The sequence below is a fragment of the Candoia aspera genome, chromosome 1 (genome assembly GCF_035149785.1).
Source record: "Candoia aspera isolate rCanAsp1 chromosome 1, rCanAsp1.hap2, whole genome shotgun sequence".
Taxonomy (NCBI): domain Eukaryota; kingdom Metazoa; phylum Chordata; class Lepidosauria; order Squamata; family Boidae; genus Candoia; species Candoia aspera.
Genome location: NC_086153.1, coordinates 335,385,100 through 335,408,236, shown reverse-complemented (window position 1 = coordinate 335,408,236; position 23,137 = coordinate 335,385,100). Strand labels below are relative to the sequence as shown.

General features: G+C 46.4%; 1 protein-coding gene across 1 annotated transcript in view; it reads right to left on the bottom strand.

The window, feature by feature from the left end:
* The window catches only part of LOC134487453 (semaphorin-4E-like), a 63,191-nt gene extending 40,054 nt beyond the window's left edge, over positions 1-23,137 (bottom strand). Inside the window, exons 1-2 of the mRNA XM_063289267.1 lie at positions 23,060-23,137; positions 18,325-18,384 (exon numbers count right to left, since the gene is read on the bottom strand). Of these exons, the coding sequence (XP_063145337.1) occupies positions 18,325-18,384; positions 23,060-23,137 (138 nt within the window). The remainder of the gene's footprint in view (positions 1-18,324; positions 18,385-23,059) is intronic.

Genomic DNA, 23,137 nt, shown 5'->3' with positions numbered 1-23,137 from the left:
CCAGGCTCACTGACAGAACCATGTCTTCAGGGCCTTCTGGAAAAGTATCAAGGTGGGGGGCAATCTTATCTCTGGGGGGATGATATTCCATAGGGAGGGAGCCACCACAGAGAAGGCCCTTTTTCTCAGTCCCACCAAGTGAATCTCCCTCATTGATGGGACCCACAACATATCCTGCCTCTCCGCTCTGGCGGGCCGGGTAGATGTAACTGGGGTGAGGCAGTCCTTCAAACAACCTGGTCCCAAGCCATGTAGGGCTTAAAAAATAATAACCAGCACCTTGAATTGGACCTGGAAGCAAATTGGCAACCAATGCAGCTCCCACAAAAAAGGTGTCACATGCACAAATTTAGACTTGCACAAAACAGTGCAGGCTGCCAATTTTGAACCAACTGAAGCTTCTGGATACTCCTCAAGGGCAGCCCCATATAGAGTGCATTACAATAGTCCATATGGGAGGTAACTAGGGCATGGGTGACTGAGAAAAGGGCATGTCAGTCCAGGAAAGGGTGTAACTGGTATACAACTTGCAGTTGTGCAAAGACTCCCCTGGCCACAACTGCCACCTGCTCCTCGAGCAGGAGTTGCGAGTCCAGGAGAACCCCCAGATTACACACCGGGTCCGTCTAGGGCAGTGCAACCCCATCCAAGGCCAAAGATGGTAATTCTCCAGAAACAGAGGGGTCCCGAATCCACAGCCACCCTGTCTTGCCAGAGTTCAGTTTCAACCTGTTATTCCCCATCCAGACCTCTACAGCCTCCAGGCACCCAGAAAGGGTTGCTGCAGCATTGCTTAATTCATCATGGGCAGAAATGTACAACTGAATATCATCAGCACAGAAATGATATCTCACCCCATGGTAACAGATGATCTCACCCAGCAGCTTCATGTAGATGTTAAACAGGAGCAGAGAAGTATCATAAAAGATTTCCTGTGGTCAACTCCTGTTTCACTGTGCTATACAGTTCAACATTGGCTACCTTCAAAGCAGATACATCTCTGAATGTCTTCCTGAATTTCTAAGAACTTTTCCAGTGAAGGCAGTACATTAGAAGCTCTGCCATTGTTGAAGGCATTGAAGAATCTGGCAAGGAAATATCTCTGGAATGATGACCCAACAGGCAACAGATTGTCTAGTTACAAATTAGAAGTGAAAACTCTTGTACTCAAAGTAAAGATGGTTTTAGTAAGCTGAGTGAATTGGTATCTGAAAATAAGCCTCCTAGAGGTCCAAAGAGTCTAGCACATCTTTTTTCCATACCATTCCATAACTTAACTGATTTTACAGAGAATCTGTAATTTCACATATCAAGTCACCCTTTTCAAATCCAAGATGGCTCTCCAACCTGTTTTTCTTGGATAGATTAAAAAAAAAATCCCTCAAAACACAGAATTGTAATTGTCTCCTTTGGTATACTGTCTTAGTCATTACAGTTCCTAATGGTGGAGTTAAAAGTCTTGAGAAAAGTCTGAAGCTGTTGCTGCTTTGTGAGGGATCTGGTCCTATCCCATTAAAAATATCTCCTTTGACACAGGCAGAGGAGTGTGATCAAAAAAAGCAAGAGGACTGGGAACTATTCCTAAATTCTAAGCCTTTTTTATGATACTTGCAAGACTTTTTTCTTATTAATAGTTCCAGTTGATACATAATTCAGGTGTTCCCCAAATAATCTTTCCTTGTTGAAGAACCCAGTTGAGAGCTTCATGTGTAGAGACCACATTCTAATATCATAACCAGGAGTTTTTATATAGAGCTACCCTAAGGGCTACAGCTCTGGCTGAGATTAGATGCTGTTAAAGCTAGCATTTGCCGAAAGGGCTGCTACCTTGCCAATTTATTCACCTTCTGGCACACTTCAGTAAAATCCTTGGTGACAACTTCTAGCCATTGCCTCAACCAGGAAATAGAAGCCTTAACAAAATGGAAGTGGCTGAACCCACTCAAATAGGAAGAGCTAAAGCTTAATGTGCCCTTCATTAGGGACATCAAAAAATTTCATTGTGACTCTCCTCCTCTGGTTGTTTAGTAGTATCCCCTCCATCTTTACTCAGCATAGCCCCTGACACTAGGGCTTCTACAGCAGAATCAACCAGTGAGACCTAAAGAATTCTAAGACATTAGGGGTAATATATAATCACTAGGGTGAGGATTTCTAGACCTAAAAATGTTAGACATATGCAAGCATTTATGACCTTAGAACTGTTTAAATATGACCAATTAAACCAAAAATATGACTTTTAAACCAAAAATATGACTTTACAATTTTTCTGAAATTAGCACCCAATTTTTAAAAGTCTGTGCTTACACACACACACATGCACACAAATTAAAAGGTTTATTCTTCTTCACTTCCAATGCAGAAGTGCTAGTACTAAAGGAATCAAATGAACATTTTGAGAGTAAAATGGTCATCCCTGGATTAGTTTTCATTAAGAGCAGAATTGCATTGGATGAAAATTAGATCCTATATATGCTAAGTTTCCAGCCAAGGTTTCAGAAAAGGAATCTTGCACAATCTTGATGGAGGAAGATTCACAACAGTCAATTCTTTAACTATCTGCTGCAAGGAAGCATAATTTGTGAAATAATACATAGCCGCATCCGGCCAAGTCCCCCAACGTGTCATGACAGGTTGGGGAGGGAGAGCCAAAGTAGGAGCAATTTCTTTGAACTTTTGTACTTGAAGTGGAGCTTTAATGAACATTTTTTTCCCATTCAAAATTATCTTGTCTACATCAGGATAGTTGCTTCGAATCTCTTTGGCCACTCTGTGTAAACCATGTGCAAGGCATATGATATGGATCATTTTTGGATAAAGAAGTTTAAGTCCCTTGGCTGCTTTAGTCATGTATGGAGCAGCATCTGTTACAAAGAGAAGGATATTTCCCCTTTTTACAGTATCCAGCCAGAGAAGTTTCATAGAATCATCAAAGAGCATAGCAATAGTGGAATTGTTTACTTTTTGTAGAGTTTCACATGTTAGAAGAAATACTTCATGAGGCTTGTCACATTTCAGAGTGCCAATAATAACACTGGCTACATATCTTCCATTTATATCACTTGTTTCATCTATTGAAACCCATATCTTATTGTTGTCAACAGCAGATCTTACCTTTTCTAACACATCTTCATAGCAGGCAGAGATGTAATTTTTCCTTACAGTTGATTCATTTGGAATCGGGCGACTGGTGTACTTCTCCAAAAAATGCCTGAGGCCACCACTACCTAATTTCCTTAAGGGAATATCTGAACTAATGATCATTGTGCGGAGATCCTTACAAAATTCTGACTGGGTATTTGATGAACCTGCAGTTGAAGAAGAAGCTGCCTCGAAAAGGAGATGTTGCCTGTTCTCAGGTAAATCTTGCTAAACAACTCTTGTGTTTTGCAGTGTCACAATATTGTTGAATATTAAAACGCTTTTGGGCTGCTACCTTAACTTCACACAATTTACTAAACAAAATTATCACCATCGCTACTGAAAATCTGCTCTCCAAATTCTTGAACAAGATGCCATAATTTCACACTCGCTGAACATCTACTTTTAGTCATGTTGAAATCAGACTGAAGCTCTCACATGACTCTACCACCTTGAACACACACACACACCTGAGTTGGGGAGCAAATGAGAAAAAGAAAAAAAATAGGCAAATTTTCACTCTTTTTTTCAGGCCTGGTCAGGGGAGAAGCCTCTGCCTGCTGAAATAATTTAAAAAAGGTTGCTCTCCCTCTCTTACACACACACACACACACGCATACACAGAGCCCTGAGTTGGGGAGCAAATAACAGAAAGAAAAAACAGGCAAATTCTCACTTTTTTTTCAGCCCTGGTCAGGGAAGAAGCTTTTTCCCTTTCCCTCCCTCCCTCACACACACCCCTGAGTTGGGAAGAAAATAAGAAAAAGAAAACAAAACGTAAATTCTAACTTTTTTTTTCAGGCTTGGTCAGGGAAGAAGACTTTATTCCTAACTCTCTCTCTCTCACACACCCCTCCCTGATTTGGGGAGTGATTAAGAAAAAGAAAAAAAGGCAAATTCTCACTTTCTTTGCTGGCTCGAACTTGCTGGCTTATCAGGAGGATTGCCAATGACCAAAATATGACGTTTGTTACAAAATTAAGCAGAAATATGACATAACACCTTTAAAAAGTCAAAACATGACTTTTCAGGCAAAATAAAAAGCATCTAATTCTCACCAGATTACTCTAAAACATGTTTTAACTTACTTATAAATTCAAATAAAGGTTCCAGAAAAAATATGACATGTCATAGAAATCCTCGCCCTAACAATCACGTTTAACAAAAGATGCCTCTTTAGTCTTTTCTTAGTGACTCATTCCATTTATAACCTTGATGAAGGTTTCCAGAAAAGGTATAACAACTTAATCTGAAGAGGGGGGAAATTTATTGATCCCAGGGCACAACTGTTTTCCTACTGAGATGTGGGATATATTGTGGGGATATACCCTTTTTTTTTGTTGCAACTCTACCTATCAGAATGAATGCTACAATACCCTCTACCACTGTTTTGCATGCAAATGGTCCTAGCATCAATGCATCATCTCCAAATGGAGCTAAGAGGGATTCCTCTCTAAAATCCAGAGTGATTGCTTCCTGTCAATGCAGACAATAAAGTAGTTTGAGTCAGCATAAATTTGCATCCTAAAATGTAATATGAGGCACCTGAGATATATGATCTTTGATGGCTTCATTCAAGTGATTGACAGCTCTAAGCCTGATATTCCCAACTTCTAAAACATGATAGCTAATGAGGCAAGACCAGCCTGGTTCAGATATCATGATAAATTAGAATTCTTATAAAGAATTCTAACTTATCAGGAGAAAGCTAGTGTGCTGGTATGTTTTGTTGAACTGCTTTTGCTTGGCTCTTCCTGCCACCTGGAAAACCTAATCAGCAGATTATATTCAAAGTTTGCTCGTGATTTATGACCCTTGTTTAGGGGAACATTTTTAGTAAAAGTTTGAGAGCCAAGTAAAAAAAACAGGGTGAATATGGTTGGATTTTGTACTACCTTTTGTAAATAGTACCATTTCCTCCATGGCTACTGAGATTTAAAAAGGGTGAAGAAAAAGTTTGCAATGGACAGTCCTACTTGCTTTTATAAACCAGTGAGATGTATACTCTACATTATTTTTTTCTAGCATTCTTACACTTTTTTTTAGTCCCCTGTGACTCAGAAAATGGCTTAAGTAACATCAATAAATAAGACAATTCCTTGTTTCCGTAAGTAAAAGGCATATTACAAACAATCCACAATATATACTATGAACTTACCATGTAACGACAAGCTGGATGAAATGCATTTGTGCCACAAACATATAAACTTGTTGCATTTATCTTATGCATAATAAGAATATAATTGCTGCATTCTGCCTGAAAAATGCACACAAATGACTTATTTCAAAAATTTCAGTTATATTGCCACCTTGTAAAACTATTCTGCTGTTGAAGGTAAGCAGAGTCTGGCTTTGTAAGCTCCCTGGACAGGAGAACAATGCTAGTCCTGGAGGGAACACAGGGTACACTTTTCCAACAACCGCACGGATAAATGGTGCAGTTAAGTAATTTTAGGACACTGGGTGAGCAGGAAAATTATTTACATGATAATGTGTTTTAATTTCCCTCTTCAAAATATATTGAGTCAATCCTATTGCATTTGAGACCTTTCTACTTATTCTAGGGAGGGGATGTATTTTCTCCAAATCTGCCTTGATAGCACTTCTCCTTCAAAGCATATACTAAGACCCTGCTATTTTAAATTACTACTTGTAGGTGATTGATTTGGCTTGATCCCAATCCCTAACATGGCATTGGACGAGCTGGCACTCCCCCTGAAAAAGCAGGACCATGACTTGAAGGTTCTTCTGGAATTGCAGCTACTGCAGAAGTAGCAGATGGCCAGGAAGGCTTTTGCTCAGCTTTTGCTAGTGTGCCACCTATGGGCCATTCTAGATCGAGATGCCCTTGCAATAGTGATTCATGACCTCATCACATTTTGGATTAATTTCATTCATTCATTCATTCATTCATTCATTCATTCATTCATTCATTCATTCAATTTATATGGCCGCACATCTCAAACAAATGACTCTGGGCAGTGAACAATCATAAAATCAATTAAAACCTAATTACCTGTACCCCAAAGGCAACCCCCCTCCCCATCACACACATATTCACATTCAGTTGTACTGGGCTCCGGATTCACACTACCCCAATGTTTGCGGGAAGAACCAGTTCTTCAAGGGCTTCTGGAAGGCTAGGAGGATTAAATTTTCTAACATTTAATCATGTCTCCCCTCAGTCTGCTTTTCTTACGAATAAACATTACTAATTACTTTTTCTTTTATAAAGCATAGCTTCTAGTGCCATGATAATCCCTATTAGAATCCTAGAGTTGGAAGAGACAATTTAAATTAATTCCATGCTCAGTACAGGAATCCAAATTTCAATGATTGTTGAATCTAGTATTGCAGGGAACTGAAGAATTGTGGAGTCCTTGGTGCTCTCTGAGCCTGGTTGTTTTCTTGCAGACGTTTCATTGCCAGACTAGGCAACACCTTCAGTGCAAAGAGGGAGTAGGCCTTGCTCTCAGTTTACATACCGTGGCTTGCCCTGCCTGTGTTGGTGGTGGTGTTCTCTCCTTGGGAGTTCCTTGATTGGGCTGTTGTTTGCTGCTTGGTTGATTGCCTGAGTTAATAATTCCTTGATTAGGGTGTATTGTGCTGTTTGATGGTTCATCTGGTGTTAATCCTAGTGTTATGATCTTTGCATATCTGGGTGTTGATTGCTGGCGAGGAGGTGTTCTGGTCTTTTGGCTTTTCTATTGTCTCTTTTGAATAGTATGCAAATGTTGTTTACCTCTATGTGTCTGTTGATGGCTGATGTGTCTGAGTGCCAAGCTTCCAGGATTACCCTAGCGTTTTTGGATTTGACTTGGTTTAGGATGCTCACAGTTTCCCAGCTGAAAGTATGGTTGAGGCTGTCCATGTGTGGTGAGATTAAGGAGTTCTCATCATGTCTTCTGACTGCTAGCTGGTATTCGTGGATGCACTCTGCGAGACTTCTGCCTGTCTGTCCTGCATAGTGGCTGTTACAGTCTTTGCACTGTATGTTGTAAATAACTCCTGTTTTTCCTTCTTGGGCTACTGGGTCTTTTGGGTTACTTAAGATGTTTTGAAGAGTTTTAGTTGGTTTATGTGCTACGGTGATGCTGTGTAGTTGTAACAGTCTGTTGGTGGTTTCTGAGATGTTTCTGATATATGGCAGTGTTATCCTTTTCATAGCTTCTGTTGGTTGTGCTGTAGTGGGTTGAGTGGTCAGGCACTTTTTGATAAGGTTGCGTGGGTACCCATTTTGCTGGAAGATGCTGTACAGATGATCTGTTTCCTTTTTCTGGTGTTGTGGGTTGCTGCAGTGTGTTTGTGCTCGTCTGAATAATGTTCTTAAGCAGCTCCTCTTGTGGGAGGTTGGGTTGTTGCTTTGGTAATGGAGCATTTGGTTGGTGTGGGTAGCTTTCCAGTAGACTTGTGTTTCTAACTTGCCATCATTTCCTCTGCTGATGAGGATGTCCAAGAAGGGTAGCGCGTTGTTTTCTTCTTCCCTTGTGAATTTTATTCCACTGAAGATGTTGTTGATGGTTTCATGTGTTTCCTCCAGTTCCCCCCACAACCAATAATTCCTCGGCCATTTTAAAGTTGCTGAGGTTGAGAAACACTGGTTTAGACTGCCCATTCCTATGTTCTCAAATGGTCCCACCTTACTGAACACAGTAAGTATTCATAAATACCAATAATACCAATAAGTAGTCAAAAACTACTTCAGTAATTGAAGTGCACTCTCCATCAAGCTCCAGTGCTAAGAAGTCCCCACTTTTTTACAGCTCTTTGTAGTGAATTGGCTTAAGAAATGACAACTGGTGATATTATTTGAGCAAGGATAAGGAAGGCCTGATGCTGTCATGCGCTGCCTGCCTCTGAATAAGGCTCAGACACTGGTTCGATGGATCAGGCTCTGATTTATTCACAGTGCAGTTACAGCGTCGGAAGAAAAAAGCTGAGAGTGACAGGAGCACGCCGGTGCGGGGTTTAAATACCCCGCGCCGGTCAGCGCCCCCTCACTCGCGGTCACGTCACCCCCCTTTGTCCAATACGTTGCCCTGCCGGTGGGTGAGGGGTTGTGAGGCCCCGCTGGCGTTCCGGGATCGCCCATCATCGGGTTTTCTATTCATCCGGTGATTGCTGTCAGCTGGGCGATCTCCGTTGTATTGGCGCTGATGGCTTGGGTGTGCTCCGTGATCCGTTTAGTTATTGTCTGTTGGCCGTTAGTCGTTGTGAGTTGATGGCTACTTATCTTGAGCCCCTTCTCCTGTTTCCTTGCTATTGTCATGTGTGCCATTGCGCTGATGACTTCAGCTCAACGGCACTCATGACATACTGCCCCCTGTCCGAATAGTGCTCCCCCCCAGTTTTCTGGTTTGTTTTTTTTTTTTTTTTTTGGTGGAGCTGTCAAACGGCACTTTTTTTTTTTTTTTTCCCCGAAATTCCCGCCGGAGTAGTTGTCGCCCCTCCCTTTGCTCCTCCCTCTACCACGTGCCTTCCCAGGGTGTGTCCATAGTGCGCATGCCCGGGTCACGTCCTGGCGTGCGCATGCTCCAGCCACACCCTGTTTGTTTGGCTCAGTTCGGCGAGGAGAGAGGCGTGGCTGGTCGGGTGCTTATAAGCTCCAGGTAGGGCCCTTCTTTTTTTTTATTTAAAGTGCGTCGCCTTTGTTATAGCTCCTGGGCGTTGCCCCCAGGTTGCCCTGTTGACTTGCTTGCCACTCCCCCGCGGCCGGGGGGCGGGGGGAGGGTGCTGGCGAACGCTTGTCACCGCCTCGTGGGCCCGGGGCGGGGGGAGTGAGTCCCGGGGGGGGGAGGTCCACCCAAGTCGCGGGCTTGGGGGGGCCCTTTCTCTTGGGGCACGGGAGGCGGGGGGGGCCTGCGGGGGGGGGGGTTTGCAGGGGACGGCTTGCTGACCTTGGTTGTGGCTTGTCGGGGTATGCCCGGTGAAATGCTCTGGTCAGGTCAGGCGCGTTAACGTTGTGCGCCGCCACCCATTCCGGGTGGGGGAAGTGTTTCCACCTGACCAGATAGTGTAGAGTTCCTCGTTGCTTGCGGGAGTCGAGTATGTCCCTTATCTCGAAGTGGTGTTGCCCGTCGATCATCACCGGTGAGGGCTGTGGCGTGCTTGGGTGCCATCGAGAGGTGGTTGCCGGTTTCAGGAGGCTGGTGTGGAACACCGGGTGGAGTCTCCGTAGGTTGTGTGGCAGGTCCAAGCGTATTGCTACCGGGTTCACTATTTGGGTGACTCGGAACGGCCCGATGTACTTAGGCCCCAGTTTTTTCGAGGGTTGGGGTGACTTTAGGAACTTGGTGGATAGGTAGGCCATATCCCCCGCTTGGAACGTCGGTTGTTGGCGCCGGTGCTTGTCGGCCTGCTCTTTGTAGGCTGCCTGTGCATCCTTCAGCGCCGCCGTGATTATTGGCCATGATTCTGCGATCTTCCGTCCCCAGTCGCTAGCGTCCATCTGGGGTTCCGGGGGTTGAGGTAGCTCCGGTATGGGGACGAAGTCGCGCCCCGAGACTACTTCGAACGGAGTTTTCCCCGTGCTCGTGTGGACGGCGTTGTTGTATGCGACTTCGGCGAACGGGAGCAGTTCAGCCCAGTCGTCTTGGTGATAGTTAGTATATGAGCGTATGAATTGCTCTAAGGTGGCATTAAGAACCTCTGTGGCTCCGTCCGTCTGGGGGTGCCAGGCCGTAGATAGGGCCTGTTGGGTCCCCGTCAGCTTTAGGAAGGCCCGCCAGAATTTGGAGGTGAACTGTGTGCCCCTGTCAGTCACCACACGTGCGGGACATCCGTGTAGCCTGTACACGTGGATGAGGAAGAGTTTGGCTAGCTGTTGTGCGGATGGGACCGACGTGCAGGGGATGAAGTGGGCCTGCTTTGAGAAGTAGTCCTTCACCACCCAAATGGCCGTTTTCTTCTGGCTGGGTGGGAGGTCCACTATAAAATCCATAGAGATTTCCTCCCATGGGCGGGAGGGTTCTGCCACCCGTTGTAATAGCCCCGCGGGTTTGCCTGGTGCCCGTTTGGCCCTAGCGCACGTTGGGCAGGACGCTACGTATGCTTTTACGTCTCGCCTGAGCGCGGGCCACCAGAATTGACGCCGTGTTAGGTGTAGGGTCTTGAGGAACCCAAAGTGTCCCGCTTGTTTGGCATCATGTGACCTATGCAAGATCGCCTGGCGTTGCGAGTCCGGGACATAGATTCTGCCTTCCCCCCATGCGAGGTCTTGTGCCATCGTTACCTTGTCGGGGTTTGCCAGGAACCAGGGGTCGGTTTTGAGGGCGGCGGCGAGGTCCGTGCGCATTCCCCCTGGTAGTTGCGGTTGGCTTCTTCCGGTCGCAGGTTGTCCCGCCGTCGGCTGCGCCGTAGAGTCGAGCTGCCTCCGAGCGCCGCTTCGGGTGGTCACGGCCATCCCCAGTTGCGAGGCGGATAGGACCGTCCCAATGGTGTCTGGAGTGGGCTCTTCGTCTTGGGGCAGTTGGGAGAGGGCGTCGGCCAGGAAGTTCTTTTTGCCCGGCATGAACTTCAGCTGGAAATTAAAGCGGCTGAAGAATTGGGCCCATCGGACCTGTTTTGGGCTAAGGCGTCTGGGCGTTCGTAGGGCCTCGAGGTTCCGGTGGTCGGTCCAGACCTCGAATGGTTGGGTGGCTCCCTCGAGTAGGTGTCGCCATGTCTCTAGCGCTGATTTTACCGCGAAGGCTTCTTTCTCCCAGACGTGCCATCGCCTTTCTGTCTCGGAGAACTTCCTTGACAGGTAGGCGCATGGTTTCAGGAGTCCCGTGGGGTCCTTTTGGAGCAGGATGGCCCCCAGGGAGAAGTCTGAGGCGTCGGCTTGGACCACGAACGGCCGTTCTGGGTCCGGGTGCGCAAGGATTGGCTCCGTGGTGAACAGCGCTTTCAGCTTGTTGAATGCGGTCTGGCATGCGGGAGTCCAATTCAACACTGTGCCCGGGTTCTTGGCGCGTCGGGTGTCCCCCACCCCTTTGGTTTTGAGGAGGTCCGTTAGGGGGAGGGCTATCTCTGCGAACCCCCGGGCGAATGACCTGTAAAAATTCGCGAATCCGAGGAAGCTCTGGAGTTGGCGTCTGTTGCGGGGGTGCTCCCAGTTTAGCACCGCCTCGACTTTTGCGGGGTCCATTTCTATGCCGTCCCCAGAGATTCGGTACCCCAGGTAGTCTAGGCGCGCTTTGTGAAACTCGCACTTTGTAGGCTTGGCATAGAGCTGCGCCCTTCTGAGCTTGTCGAGGACTTGCCTGACTAGGGTCACATGTTCCTCGTGCGTTTTTGTGTAAATAAGGACGTCGTCGATGTAGACCAGGACCCCTTTGAACAGATGTTCATGCAGTACCTCATTGATGAGCTGCATGAACACCCCAGGGGCCCCCGCGAGTCCGAAGGGCAGCACTTTGTACTGGAAGGCGCCTAGGGGGCAGTTGAACGCAGTCTTCCATTCGTCCCCCTCCCTGATTCGGATGCGATAGTACGCCTCGCGAAGGTCCAGTTTGGAAAAGACTTTGCCCGTGGACAGGTGGGCGAGCATGTCCTTCACCAGGGGTAAGGGGTATTTGTTGGACAGGGAAGCCGCGTTTAGGCCCCGGTAGTCGGTGCAGAGCCGTAGGGTGCCGTCTTTCTTCTCCCGGAATAAGACGGGGGCTCCGACCGGTGAGCATGCTGGCTCTATGAATCCCCTGTCTAGGTTTTTATCGATGAACTCCCGGAGGGTTGCCATCTCCTTCGGGGTCATCGAGTAGATCTTTGGTCTAGGTAAGGGGACGTCGGGCAGTAGGTCGATCCAGCAATCCGTCTTGCGGTGGGGGGGTAGTTGGTCAGCTTCTGCCTCTCCGAAGACCTCGGAGAAGTCGGCGTATTGTTCCGGTAGGTCTGCTGTGGTAGCGGCGTTGTCCTGTGTAGTCGCCTCCGCTCGTCCTACCGTGGGGTTGGTTCTGCCCGCTGGAACTGGTGCCCGATACTCGCCGTCGCCGAATGTGAAGGTGCGGGTCTCCCAGTTGATGCGCGGGTTGTTTGTCGCGAGCCATGGCATCCCCAGGACTGCAATGGGCCGTCCGATGTGAGTGACGACGAACGATGTGCGTTCGGTGTGAGTGCCCATTTGCAGGGTGACCGGCTCGGTTTGCAGCGTGGCTGGTTTCCCTCCCGCTGTAGAGCCGTCCAGCTGGTGGAATGCCAGCGGCGTGGGGAGGGGGAAGCAGTGGAGGTTGAGTTTGGCGACTAGGTCGGGGTGGATGAGGTTTTTTGAGCACCCCGAGTCCACTAGTGCCGCGGCCGTGGTGGCTCCGTTGCCGCCAGAGAGTTTGATTGCCGCCATTATTACGGGGCTTTCGCCGTTCCGTCGAGGTGGTCCGCGCTGCTGTCCCACCGCCTGCCTCGCAACGCGTTTCAGGGCAGGCGGGGAGCTTTTCCCGCCGGCTGGTCGGGGTCTACGTTATCCTCTTCCCCCCAGTAGGCGTCCCAGCCTTCCTCTGGTGTCGCTGTGGCCACGGTCATTCGGCGGTGAGGGGGCGGCCCCAGGTTGGGTGGTTTGGGGCTAATTTTCGGGGTGGGTTTAGGCGCACTGGTCGGCGGTCGGTTGGCGAAGCAATCCACCGTCTTGTGCCCTAGTTTGCCACACTTCCCGCAGGGCTCCCGATTGAATTTCTTTTTTGGGTATATGGGGCCGGCCATCCCCACGTGTGGTGCGGGTACCTTTTTGCCGGCATAGTTTGTGTCTTCCGTGGTTGTCATGAGGAAGGTGCGGTGCGCGTGTTCGGCTTTCCCCGCGAGGTGGATCCACCCGTGTAGCGTTTCTGGGTCGTCGCGGTAGAGGGCCCATTGGAGAACGTCGCGATTGAGCCCTCTTTTGAACATTTCCAGCAGGGTGGTCTCGGACCAGTCGCTGACCTTCCCCGCGAGGGCTTTGAACTCCAGGGCGTAGTCTGGGACCGTGCGTGTGCCCTGTTTAAGTCTTTGGAGTGCGCTTTTCGCCCTTACTTTGGCTAGGGGGTCTTCGAAGTAGTTTTTCATCTCATTGATGAAGGCAGGGAAGGTGGCGAGGGCGGGGGAGCTGGACTCGTACAGTTGGACGTACCAGTCCGCCGCCCTGTCTTGTAGTTTGATCGCCACGGCGGCGATCTTGTCGGCTTCGGAGTTGTAGGAGTGTCCGTGCCTCCCCATGAACTCCCTGGCGTTCGTTACGAAGAACGAGAGTTTCGTGGGGTTCCCATCGAAGAAGATGGGGAAGTCCTTTGGGGCCCGGGCGTTTTGCGCGGCCCTGCCTCTCGCTTCCCGGCCTGTGGTGTCGTCCGCCTGGGCCGTCTGCTGACCCTCCGCTGGCCCGTGGGGGTTCGGTGCTTCGCTCGGGGTGTGGGCCTGTGCGGGGACGTCGTTGGGTGGCGCGGGGGGCATAAGCGACTGGAGCATGGTCCGGAGTTCCGTCAGTTGGGCCCGCATGGCCGTGAGTTCAGCTCGTGCCTCCTCGTCCACGGCCCGCGCCGCCGCTGGGGCCGGTTCCGTCGGTGCGTCGGTGGGGGTGGGTTGCCGGCGGGGTTCATCCTCCCTCTGCCGCTGGTCCGCTTCCTCCGTCGTCTGCTGGGTGTCTCCATCGTCCTCCTCCGTGTTGACCGCCGTTGGGCTGTCGCTCCACGCCCGTTGCTGGGGTGCGATGTGGGGCGCGGGGTCCTCCGCTGGTTTCGGAAGGCATGTTGCTCCCTCCCGCGGTCGGGTTGCCTCCGTCGCCATCTCCCCTTGGGGTTGGAGCTGAGGCTCGGGTCGGGTGGGGTGGGCGTCCATGGCTCCGGGAGTCCGCGGTGCCTCTGGCCTTGGTCGGTCCTCCTCTGTCTCTTGCCGTGCGGCTCGCCCTCCTTGCCCGCGTCGCTCCGGCTTCATCTTGCTGGTCTTCTCGCCGTCTATTCCTCCCGCGGCTCGTTGTCGTCCGGTGGGGCTCGGCGAGGCTGAGTTTATGACTCTCAGCTTTATGTCATGCGCTGCCTGCCTCTGAATAAGGCTCAGACACTGGTTCGATGGATCAGGCTCTGATTTATTCACAGCGCAGTTAGAGCGTCGGAAGAAAAAAGCTGAGAGTGACAGGAGCGCGCCGGTGCGGGGTTTAAATACCCCGCGCCGGTCAGCGCCCCCTCACTCGCGGTCACGTCACCCCCCTTTGTCCAATACGTTGCCCTGCCGGTGGGTGAGGGGTTGTGAGGCCCCGCTGGCGTTCCGGGATCGCCCATCATCGGGTTTTCTATTCATCCGGTGATTGCTGTCAGCTGGGCGATCTCCGTTGTATTGGCGCTGATGGCTTGGGTGTGCTCCGTGATCCGTTTAGTTATTGTCTGTTGGCCGTTAGTCGTTGTGAGTTGATGGCTACTTATCTTGAGCCCCTTCTCCTGTTTCCTTGCTATTGTCATGTGTGCCATTGCGCTGATGACTTCAGCTCAACGGCACTCATGACAGATGCTACCATAAGAAACCAGACACTCAACCATGGAGCATGAACGTTTACTTACTAAGTGGGCAATACAATATCTTCATTATCTGTTAGGAAAGCCCATCAAATTATGTACTGACCACTACTGAAATGGCACACTAACCAACATACAACCCAACACTGCTCTTTAACACTGAGATCCAATCAGTTCCCTATTGTGGGTGGCAGATTATTTGTCCCAGATGAAGAGAAGATGGCCTATTTACAGCAGACAAAACCAAGAGAGCACCCAAGACTACCAAACTGACTCATGATCCATATTCAAACAAAAGGGGCGACTTCAACCCTCCTGTAACCTGCTCCAATCTAATAAAGAATACTCCAAGCCTTCTAACGCCAAGATCAGCTCTTGCCTCTTTCTCCCGAAACCAGCCTCCAGGAGCCCAGGCCACAGACTATCTGAGAACTAAGAAGAGGGTGATAATGTAGAGAGGCAGCACCAGTTTTTTTCAGGACTGCAGAATAAGTTTTGAAAGAACCATTCAGCTGATCTCCCAGTAAGCGCTGATGGGGGAGGAGAGCTACTGGCCTGCAGAGAGAAGAGATGACTTTTATTCTGAGGCCTAGATTAACAGCCAGGAATGCAGGAGTGGAGAGCCAGAAGATTCCAAGAAGCCTCAGGTTTTGGGAGAACAACTGACAAATTTTCAAGGTTAACAGCCGACTGCAGGAGATTGACTCAAATAGAGCCAAAGTCTCCAAAAATTATAGACAACTTATAGACGGGCTCACTGGAAATCCCAGAAATTGGAGACTTGAAATTTTCCTGCACTGATAAACCTCCCAGACCTCCAAAGGTGTGGAAACTGGTTTCATTATGGACATTTTGTTTTGTTTAAAGCTACAAATTTAAGGTAGGACGGAAGCTTCGGGAAGCCAGTTGTACCTTCTAAGGAGATGGAGGGAAAAAAGATTTAAGTTTCCCTAGACCTGTTGTTGTTCATAACTTGTACCACTTATGACTGAAATCCTCATTCTACCTACTATTTGTCCTCACATCATTCTTTCAGATATTTGAAAGATGGTATCGTATTCTCTCTCATGAATTTTCTTTTCTTGTTCTCTGATCATCTTTGTTGCCTTTCTCTGATGCTGTTCTAGTTTCCCCAAATCTTCCTTAAACTGTGGTGCCTAAAACTGGGTATAGTACTCAGGGTGCAATCTGACCAAAGCAGAATTGAATGGAATGATTATGTCATGTAATTTAGAAATTATACTTTTGTTGATGCAGTATATTTCTGGTCTTTTCTGAATCTGTTCTAATTTATCTGAATCTTTCTTAAAGTGTAATATTCAAAACTGGACATAATATTTGATGTATGGTCTGACCAAGAAAGAATAAAGTAGAATTATTAATCTCCATGATTTGGAAGCTACACTTCTGTTAATGCAACCCAAACTTTTGTCTGTCTTCTTTGCAGCTGTGATTTGTTATCCAGCATGCAGTTCTGTGGGGAAAAAAATCACATCCTTTTGGATTTTCTGAATATTTCCATCTTTGTTACTGAACATTATCAGAGTTTCATGGGGTCCTACTGATTTATAAATGGAGTCTGAGTGAACTAATGACATCAACATTTGGTGTTTGTTTCACTGATCTTTCTGAACTGATTGAATTTAAATAATTGTTTTAGAGTGGTTCTATTCCCACTCTATTTCTAGCAGGTGTTTGGGGATAATTAATTGCTCTGATTCCTGGCTTTGTGTTGCAGAGTTCCTTAAATTCAGTTTTATTCAATGTCTACATGAAACCATTGGGGAAGATTATCTGGGAACACAGCTTAACTTATTATCAATACACAAATGAAATCTGTCTCTCCCTTTTATTTAATGAAGGTGAGACTGTAGACCATTTAATGAGCTGACACCTGAATGGGGATGAGGACAGTAAAATTGGTTGATTATGTGCCATCAAGCCACTGTCAACTCTTAGTGACCACACAGAAGAATTTTCCCCAAGATGATCTGTCCCTAACCTGGTCCTTCAAGTCTTCCAACAGTGCACCTATTGCCACTATAACTGAGTCCACCTTGCTGCTGGACATCCTCTTCTCTTCCCTTCCACCTTTCCCAGCATTAAAGCCTTCTCCAGAGAGCTGGCTCTTTGCATAAGGTGTCTGAAGTAGGATAATTCAAGTTGGTCATTTGTGCCTCAAGTGACAACTCCAGGTTGATTTGTTCAATTATCCATTTGTTGGTTTTCTTGACTGTTCATGGTATTCTCAGAGTCTTCTTCAACACCAAATTTCAAAAGCATCAATACTTTTCTTAAATCCTTCTTCAAAATACAACTTCCATTTCCATAAAGTGTCACAGTGAATACCATTGTCTGCACTATTCTGAACTTTATAGGTATATCGTGGCATCCTCTGGTACGGTCTATGTACTCTGGAGATGGTCGTGACTCACATCAGTTATGTAGTCTGGAAATGTTCTTGGCTTCACTATTGTTAATAGAAGCACAGGTAGTGGATTGGAGTGCCTTTTGTCAGTTTAAGATGACATATCAGCACTGAATCTATCTAGACAGGGATAGCCTTATATCAGTTACACATTCTCTAACAAATGGATGGCTGGATTTGCAAATTACAGATATTAGTTGATACGATCATGGCATGCCGGTGCTTCCTTGGTCTAATTCAACACGTCCTCCTCAGAAAGTTACATCTAGGACATACATTGTTGTATACCCAGTTCCAGACTAAGACATTTCTATTCTTCCAGGCAATTTAGATTTTGGTAATTCATTTTTAAATGTTACTTTCTTGAATATTCTGGATTGTGGATTTATATATTTTTTCTTACGCTTTTGTTGTAACTTTTTAATTATTTTTTTACTATTTTAGTAATTTAAGTGTCATTAAATTACAACATTTATTTGCCTGTTTTGGAATTATATTAACAAAAGGAAAAGAAAGGAAAGGAATGATGAAAAGGAAATTAAAAATAAAATAAATTAACAAAACAGGACATGGTATAGATGGGAAAGAGGGGTTAACAGTATAAGGAGGACAAACAGTTCCTCTACTTCTTATTCTATGTATTTCCTAAAAAATCTGTCCTGCATTCTGACACTAATCTTCCCTTCCTTTTTTCATGTAAAGTATTAGTTCTTCAGCTGCAAACAATAAGGCATTTCAACTACTGACCCAATAAAGAGATTTTGTGGCTTTTCACTTCTACAATATATCTGGCAATGAATTTTCTTCAGATATGCCCCATTTCAAGATGGAACTTACATTAGTGTAGCGAAATAAAATAGGATTTAAGATCATATTGATTCTTATTATTACTTCATTATAAGAGATGATGTTACAGAAAGGTACCAGAAGTTAGCCAGCGGTGCTTTATATTTGCTGTATCAATAAATGGAAAAGTCACACAATGTATGGTTCTGATCCTGCTCCCACATAACATTTCTGAATAAATGATTTTTCTAAAACATTATTGCAGGACTGCTGAAGGCAAGTTGCTCTATATATAGGCCAGTCACAGACTGGCCAGTCACACATACTAGCTTCACAAGTAGGACTTTTCCCATTAATTCTTGGTAACTATTTTACTAGTGGTCCCAAGAAATTTCTGCTAGAGGTCTCAACTCACATTCCAAAATTTCTCTCAGAAAATGAAATTATTGTTAAATCAATTTAAGCCTGAAGTGTAGCCATACTCTATCCTGGAAATGAAGTAAATATTTGACCAAGGCGCACCTTGTTTTTTCCTTTGCGAAGACATTGAAGCTGACTATCCTCTGAAGCAAACCAGGATACCTAGGAATCAAAATAGACAAATGAACACATGAATTAAAATCTTTCATAAATTAAATTAAACATGCTGAACCAATGCTATTGTATCTAGCCAGTTCCTTCAGTTAGGCATGCCCTCTTCCTATAGGATGATTAACACATGTAAAATCCAAGTAATAAGTGTTTTTTTGTTAGGATGATGTCAGACCTAGTGAGCTTAGACTAGAAATGGCTTCATGTTTAGACTGAGCATTTTTCTCAGAAAAACAATTTTTCTTGATCTAGTTTTGTCTCTCAGCTGTGACTCACAGCTCCAATTTCTGGGCCAGCCTTTATTTCCCCTTCTGACAGCTGCCAAGGGACTAATGGGAAAGGGGGAGAAAGACATCCTGTAAACACAAGGCAGTGGGGAGGCGGTTGCATTTGGCCATTTTTTTTTCTGCAGTAATTTACCAGGAGCTCTGGAGCTGCATACTGGCAATTGGTAAGAGCAAATAGGTAAGATTATCCTTCTCTGACTGCCCATCCCTGCCCCCATCCTTCATTCCCTCTCAATGAGAGAGAAAGGAGCAGATTACTTTTGCCAGAAGCCTGAGTTGATCATTTGCAAATAATGAAGGGCCTTAGGTAGGAATATGGGTGGTCCATCCTTTCTATAAATAAAACTAAAGAGTTAAGTCAAAATAAATGGAAATACAATGCCCAACAGGACCTGCTTAGCCTCTCAGGTCTTATATAGCTCAGCTGTATAGCTTCCAGTTTGCACACAGACAGCTTCATTCTCTGGTATTTTTTGGAAAAATGATCAAATAGCAGATGATGGTAGCCTGAAACCTTCACAGTTGCTGCCAATGAGAGCAGACAACATTGGGCTAGATAATCTGATTAAAAAATAGCTTGTCAGATGCTGAGATGAGCTTTGTTGTTGTTTATTCGTTTAGTCGCTTCCGACTCTTCGTGACTTCATGGACCAGCCCACGCCAGAGCTTCCTGTCGGTCGTCAACACCCCCAGCTCCCCCAGGGACGAGTCCGTCACCTCTAGAATATCATCCATCCATCTTGCCCTTGGTCGGCCCCTCTTCCTTTTGCCTTCCACTCTCCCTAGCATCAGCATCTTCTCCAGGGTGTCCTGTCTTCTCATTATGTGGCCAAAGTATTTCAGTTTTGCCTTTAATATCATTCCCTCAAGTGAGCAGTCTGGCTTTATTTCCTGGAGGATGGACTGGTTGGATCTTCTTGCAGTCCAAGGCACTCTCAGAATTTTCCTCCAACACCACAGTTCAAAAGCATCGATCTTCCTTCGCTCAGCCTTCCTTATGGTCCAGCTCTCGCAGCCATATGTTACTACAGGGAACACCATTGCTTTAACTATGCGGGCCTTTGTTGTCAGTGTGATGTCTCTGCTCTTAACTATTTTATCGAGATTTGTCATTGCTCTTCTTCCAAGGATTAAGCGTCTTCTGATTTCCTGACTGCAGTCAGCATCTGCAGTAATCTTTGCACCTAGGAATACAAAGTCTTTCACTGCTTCTACATTTTCTCCCTCTATTTGCCAGTTATCAATCAAGCTGGTTGCCATAATCTTGGTTTTTTTGAGGTTTAGCTGCAAACCAGCTTTTGCACTTTCTTCTTTCACCTTCATCATAAGGCTCCTCAGTTCCTCTTCACTTTCAGCCATCAAAGTGGTATCATCTGCATATCTGAGATTGTTAATATTTCTTCCAGCGATTTTAACTCCAGCCTTGTATTCCTCAAGCCCAGCTTGTCGCATGATGTGTTCTGCATACAAGTTGAATAGGTAGGGTGAGAGTATACAGCCCTGCCGTACTCCTTTCCCAATCTTAAACCAGTCCGTTGTTCCGTGGTCTGTTCTTACTGTTGCTACTTGGTCGTTATACAGATTCTTCAGGAGGCATACAAGATGACTTGGTATCCCCATACCACTAAGAACTTGCCACAATTTGTTATGGTCCACACAGTCAAAGGCTTTAGAATAGTCAATAAAACAGAAATAGATGTTTTTCTGAAACTCCCTGGCTTTTTCCATTATCCAGCGGATATTGGCAATTTGGTCTCTAGTTCCTCTGCCTTTTCTAAACCCAGCTTGTACATCTGGCAATTCTCGCTCCATGAACTGCTGAAGTCTACCTTGCAGGATCTTGAGCATTACCTTACTGGCATGTGAAATGAGTGCCACTGTTCGATAGTTTGAACATTCTTTAGTGTTTCCCTTTTTTGGTATGGGGATATAAGTTGATTTTTTCCAGTCTGATGGCCATTCTTGTGTTTTCCAAATTTGCTGGCATATAGCATGCATTACCTTGACAGCATCATCTTGCAAGATTTTGAACAGTTCAGCTGGGATGCCGTCGTCTCCTGTTGCCTTGTTATTAGCAATGCTTCTTAAGGCCCACTCAACCTCACTCTTCAGGATGTCTGGCTCTAGCTCACCGACCACACCGTCAAAGCTATCCCCGATATTGTTATCCTTCCTATACAGGTCTTCTGTATATTCTTGCCACCTTTTCTTGATCTCTTCTTCTTCTGTTAGGTCCTTGCCATCTTTGTTTTTGATCATACCCATTTTTGCCTGGAATTTACCTCCAATGTTTCTAATTTTCTGGAAGAGGTCTCTTGTCCTTCCTATTCTATTGTCTTCTTCCACTTCCGCACATTGCTTGTTTAAAAATAATTCCTTATCTCTTCTGGCTAACCTCTGGAATTTTGCATTTAATTGGGCATATCTCCCCCTATCACTGTTGCCTTTTGCTTTCCTTCTTTCTTGGGCTACTTCTAGTGTCTCAGCAGACAGCCATTTTGCCTTCTTGGTTTTCTCTTTCTTTCGGATGTATTTTGTTGCCGCCTCCTGAACAATGCTGCCAACTTCTGTCCAGAGTTCTTCCGGGACCCTATCTACTAAGTCCAGTCCCTTAAATCTATTCTTCACCTCCACTGCATATTCCTTAGGAATATTAGTGAGCTCATATCTAGCTGATCTGTGGGTCTTCCCTAATCTCTTTAGTCTGATCCTAAATTGTGCAAGAAGAAGTTCATGATCTGAACTACAGTCAGCTCCAGGCCTTGTTTTTACCGACTGTACAGATGTCCGCCACCTTTGGCTGCAAAGGATGTAATCAATCTGATTTCGGTGTTGTCCATCTGGTGAAGTCCATGTATAAAGTCGTCTCTTAGGTTGTTGGAAGAGAGTGTTTGTTATGCAGAGTGAGTTGTCTTGGCAAAATTCTATCAGCCTGTGTCCTGCTTCGTTTTGTTCTCCCAGGCCATACTTACCTGTAATTCGAGGTGTCATTTGACTGCCCACCTTAGCATTCCAGTCTCCTGTGATGAAAATAACATCTCTTTTAGGCGTGTTGTCCAGTAGGTGCTGCAGATCCTCATAGAACTGCTCTACTTCAGCTTCTTCAGCATTTGTGGTTGGGGCGTATATTTGGATCACTGTGATGTTAGATGGCTTGCCCTGAATTCGAATTGAGATCATTCTGTCGTTTTTTGGGTTGTATCCAAGCACTGCTTTAGCCACTTTACTATTAATTATGAAGGCTACTCCATTTCTTCTGTGGTCCTCTTGTCCGCAGTAGTAGATCTGGTGGTCATTTGATGTGAAGTGGCCCATTCCAGTCCATTTCAGTTCACTGACGCCCAGAATGTCTATCTTTAATCTTGACATCTCACCAATAACCACATCCAATTTGCCCTGGCTCATAGATCTTACATTCCAGGTTCCAATGGTGTGTTGATCCTTAGAACATCGGATTCGCCGTTCACCACCAGCACCGTCGGCCGCTAGCCGTCCTTTCGGCTTTGAGCTAGCTGCGTCATCACGTCTGGGGCTAGTTGAGCTCATCCTCTGTTCCTCCCCAGTAGCATTTTGACCATCTTCCGACCTGGGGGTCTCATCTTCCGATGGTATACCGACATATCTCTGGTTGTACTGATCCATTTAGTTTTCACGGCAAGAATACTGAGGTGGGTTGCCATTATCTTCCCCAGGGATCGCATTTAGTCTGACCTCTCTGTCATGACCTTCCCGTCTTGGGTGGCCCTTCACGGTTTAGCTCATGGCATCACTGAGGTGCTCAAGCTCCAGCACCACGACAAGGTAACAATCCTTTGCTGAAGTGAGATGAGCTAAATGGCGCTAATCCTGTTTTAAACCAAAAATTCTGGCAGCAGGGATCAGCCAATGGAAGCAAAAAGAGATGCAAGAAATAGCTCTGATCTTGGGTGCACTACTTCTCCAGCACTGAATCAGGCAATGTGACTATTGTGAATGTAGCCTGCTTGCCCGTCTCTAGACATTCCATGGGTGAGAGGTGGCTCTCTGTCACATAGTCTCAGAACCAGATTACTCCTGCCCTTCCCGCTACTATAAAGAGAGTTTAGTCTTCCCAAAACAAAGGGCAGAACTTCCTTGGAGAAGTCCATGGAGAGAAACTAGCACAGAGTAAGGTTTTCTACCTCCTCAAAGGCCTCTGAATGATGTGTGGAAGCCCAAGAAGCTGGGACTCTAGGGAACTGAAGCAAAGGAACATATGCCTCAGGTAGCAGCTACTTCTGTAGAAACAGGTAAAACACTTGGCCAGGAATACAGATGTTTGGCCACCCTGCACTCCACTGCGCCCATTGCCCTGCCCTCTGCCACCCCGCACTCCACTGGTCCTACTGCCTCCAGCTGACCTTTGCCATCTTCTTCCTCCCGCTGATGACGAGGTGCACCTGGCCTGGCCTTTTGCAAGGCAGCTGCTGGTCAGACAT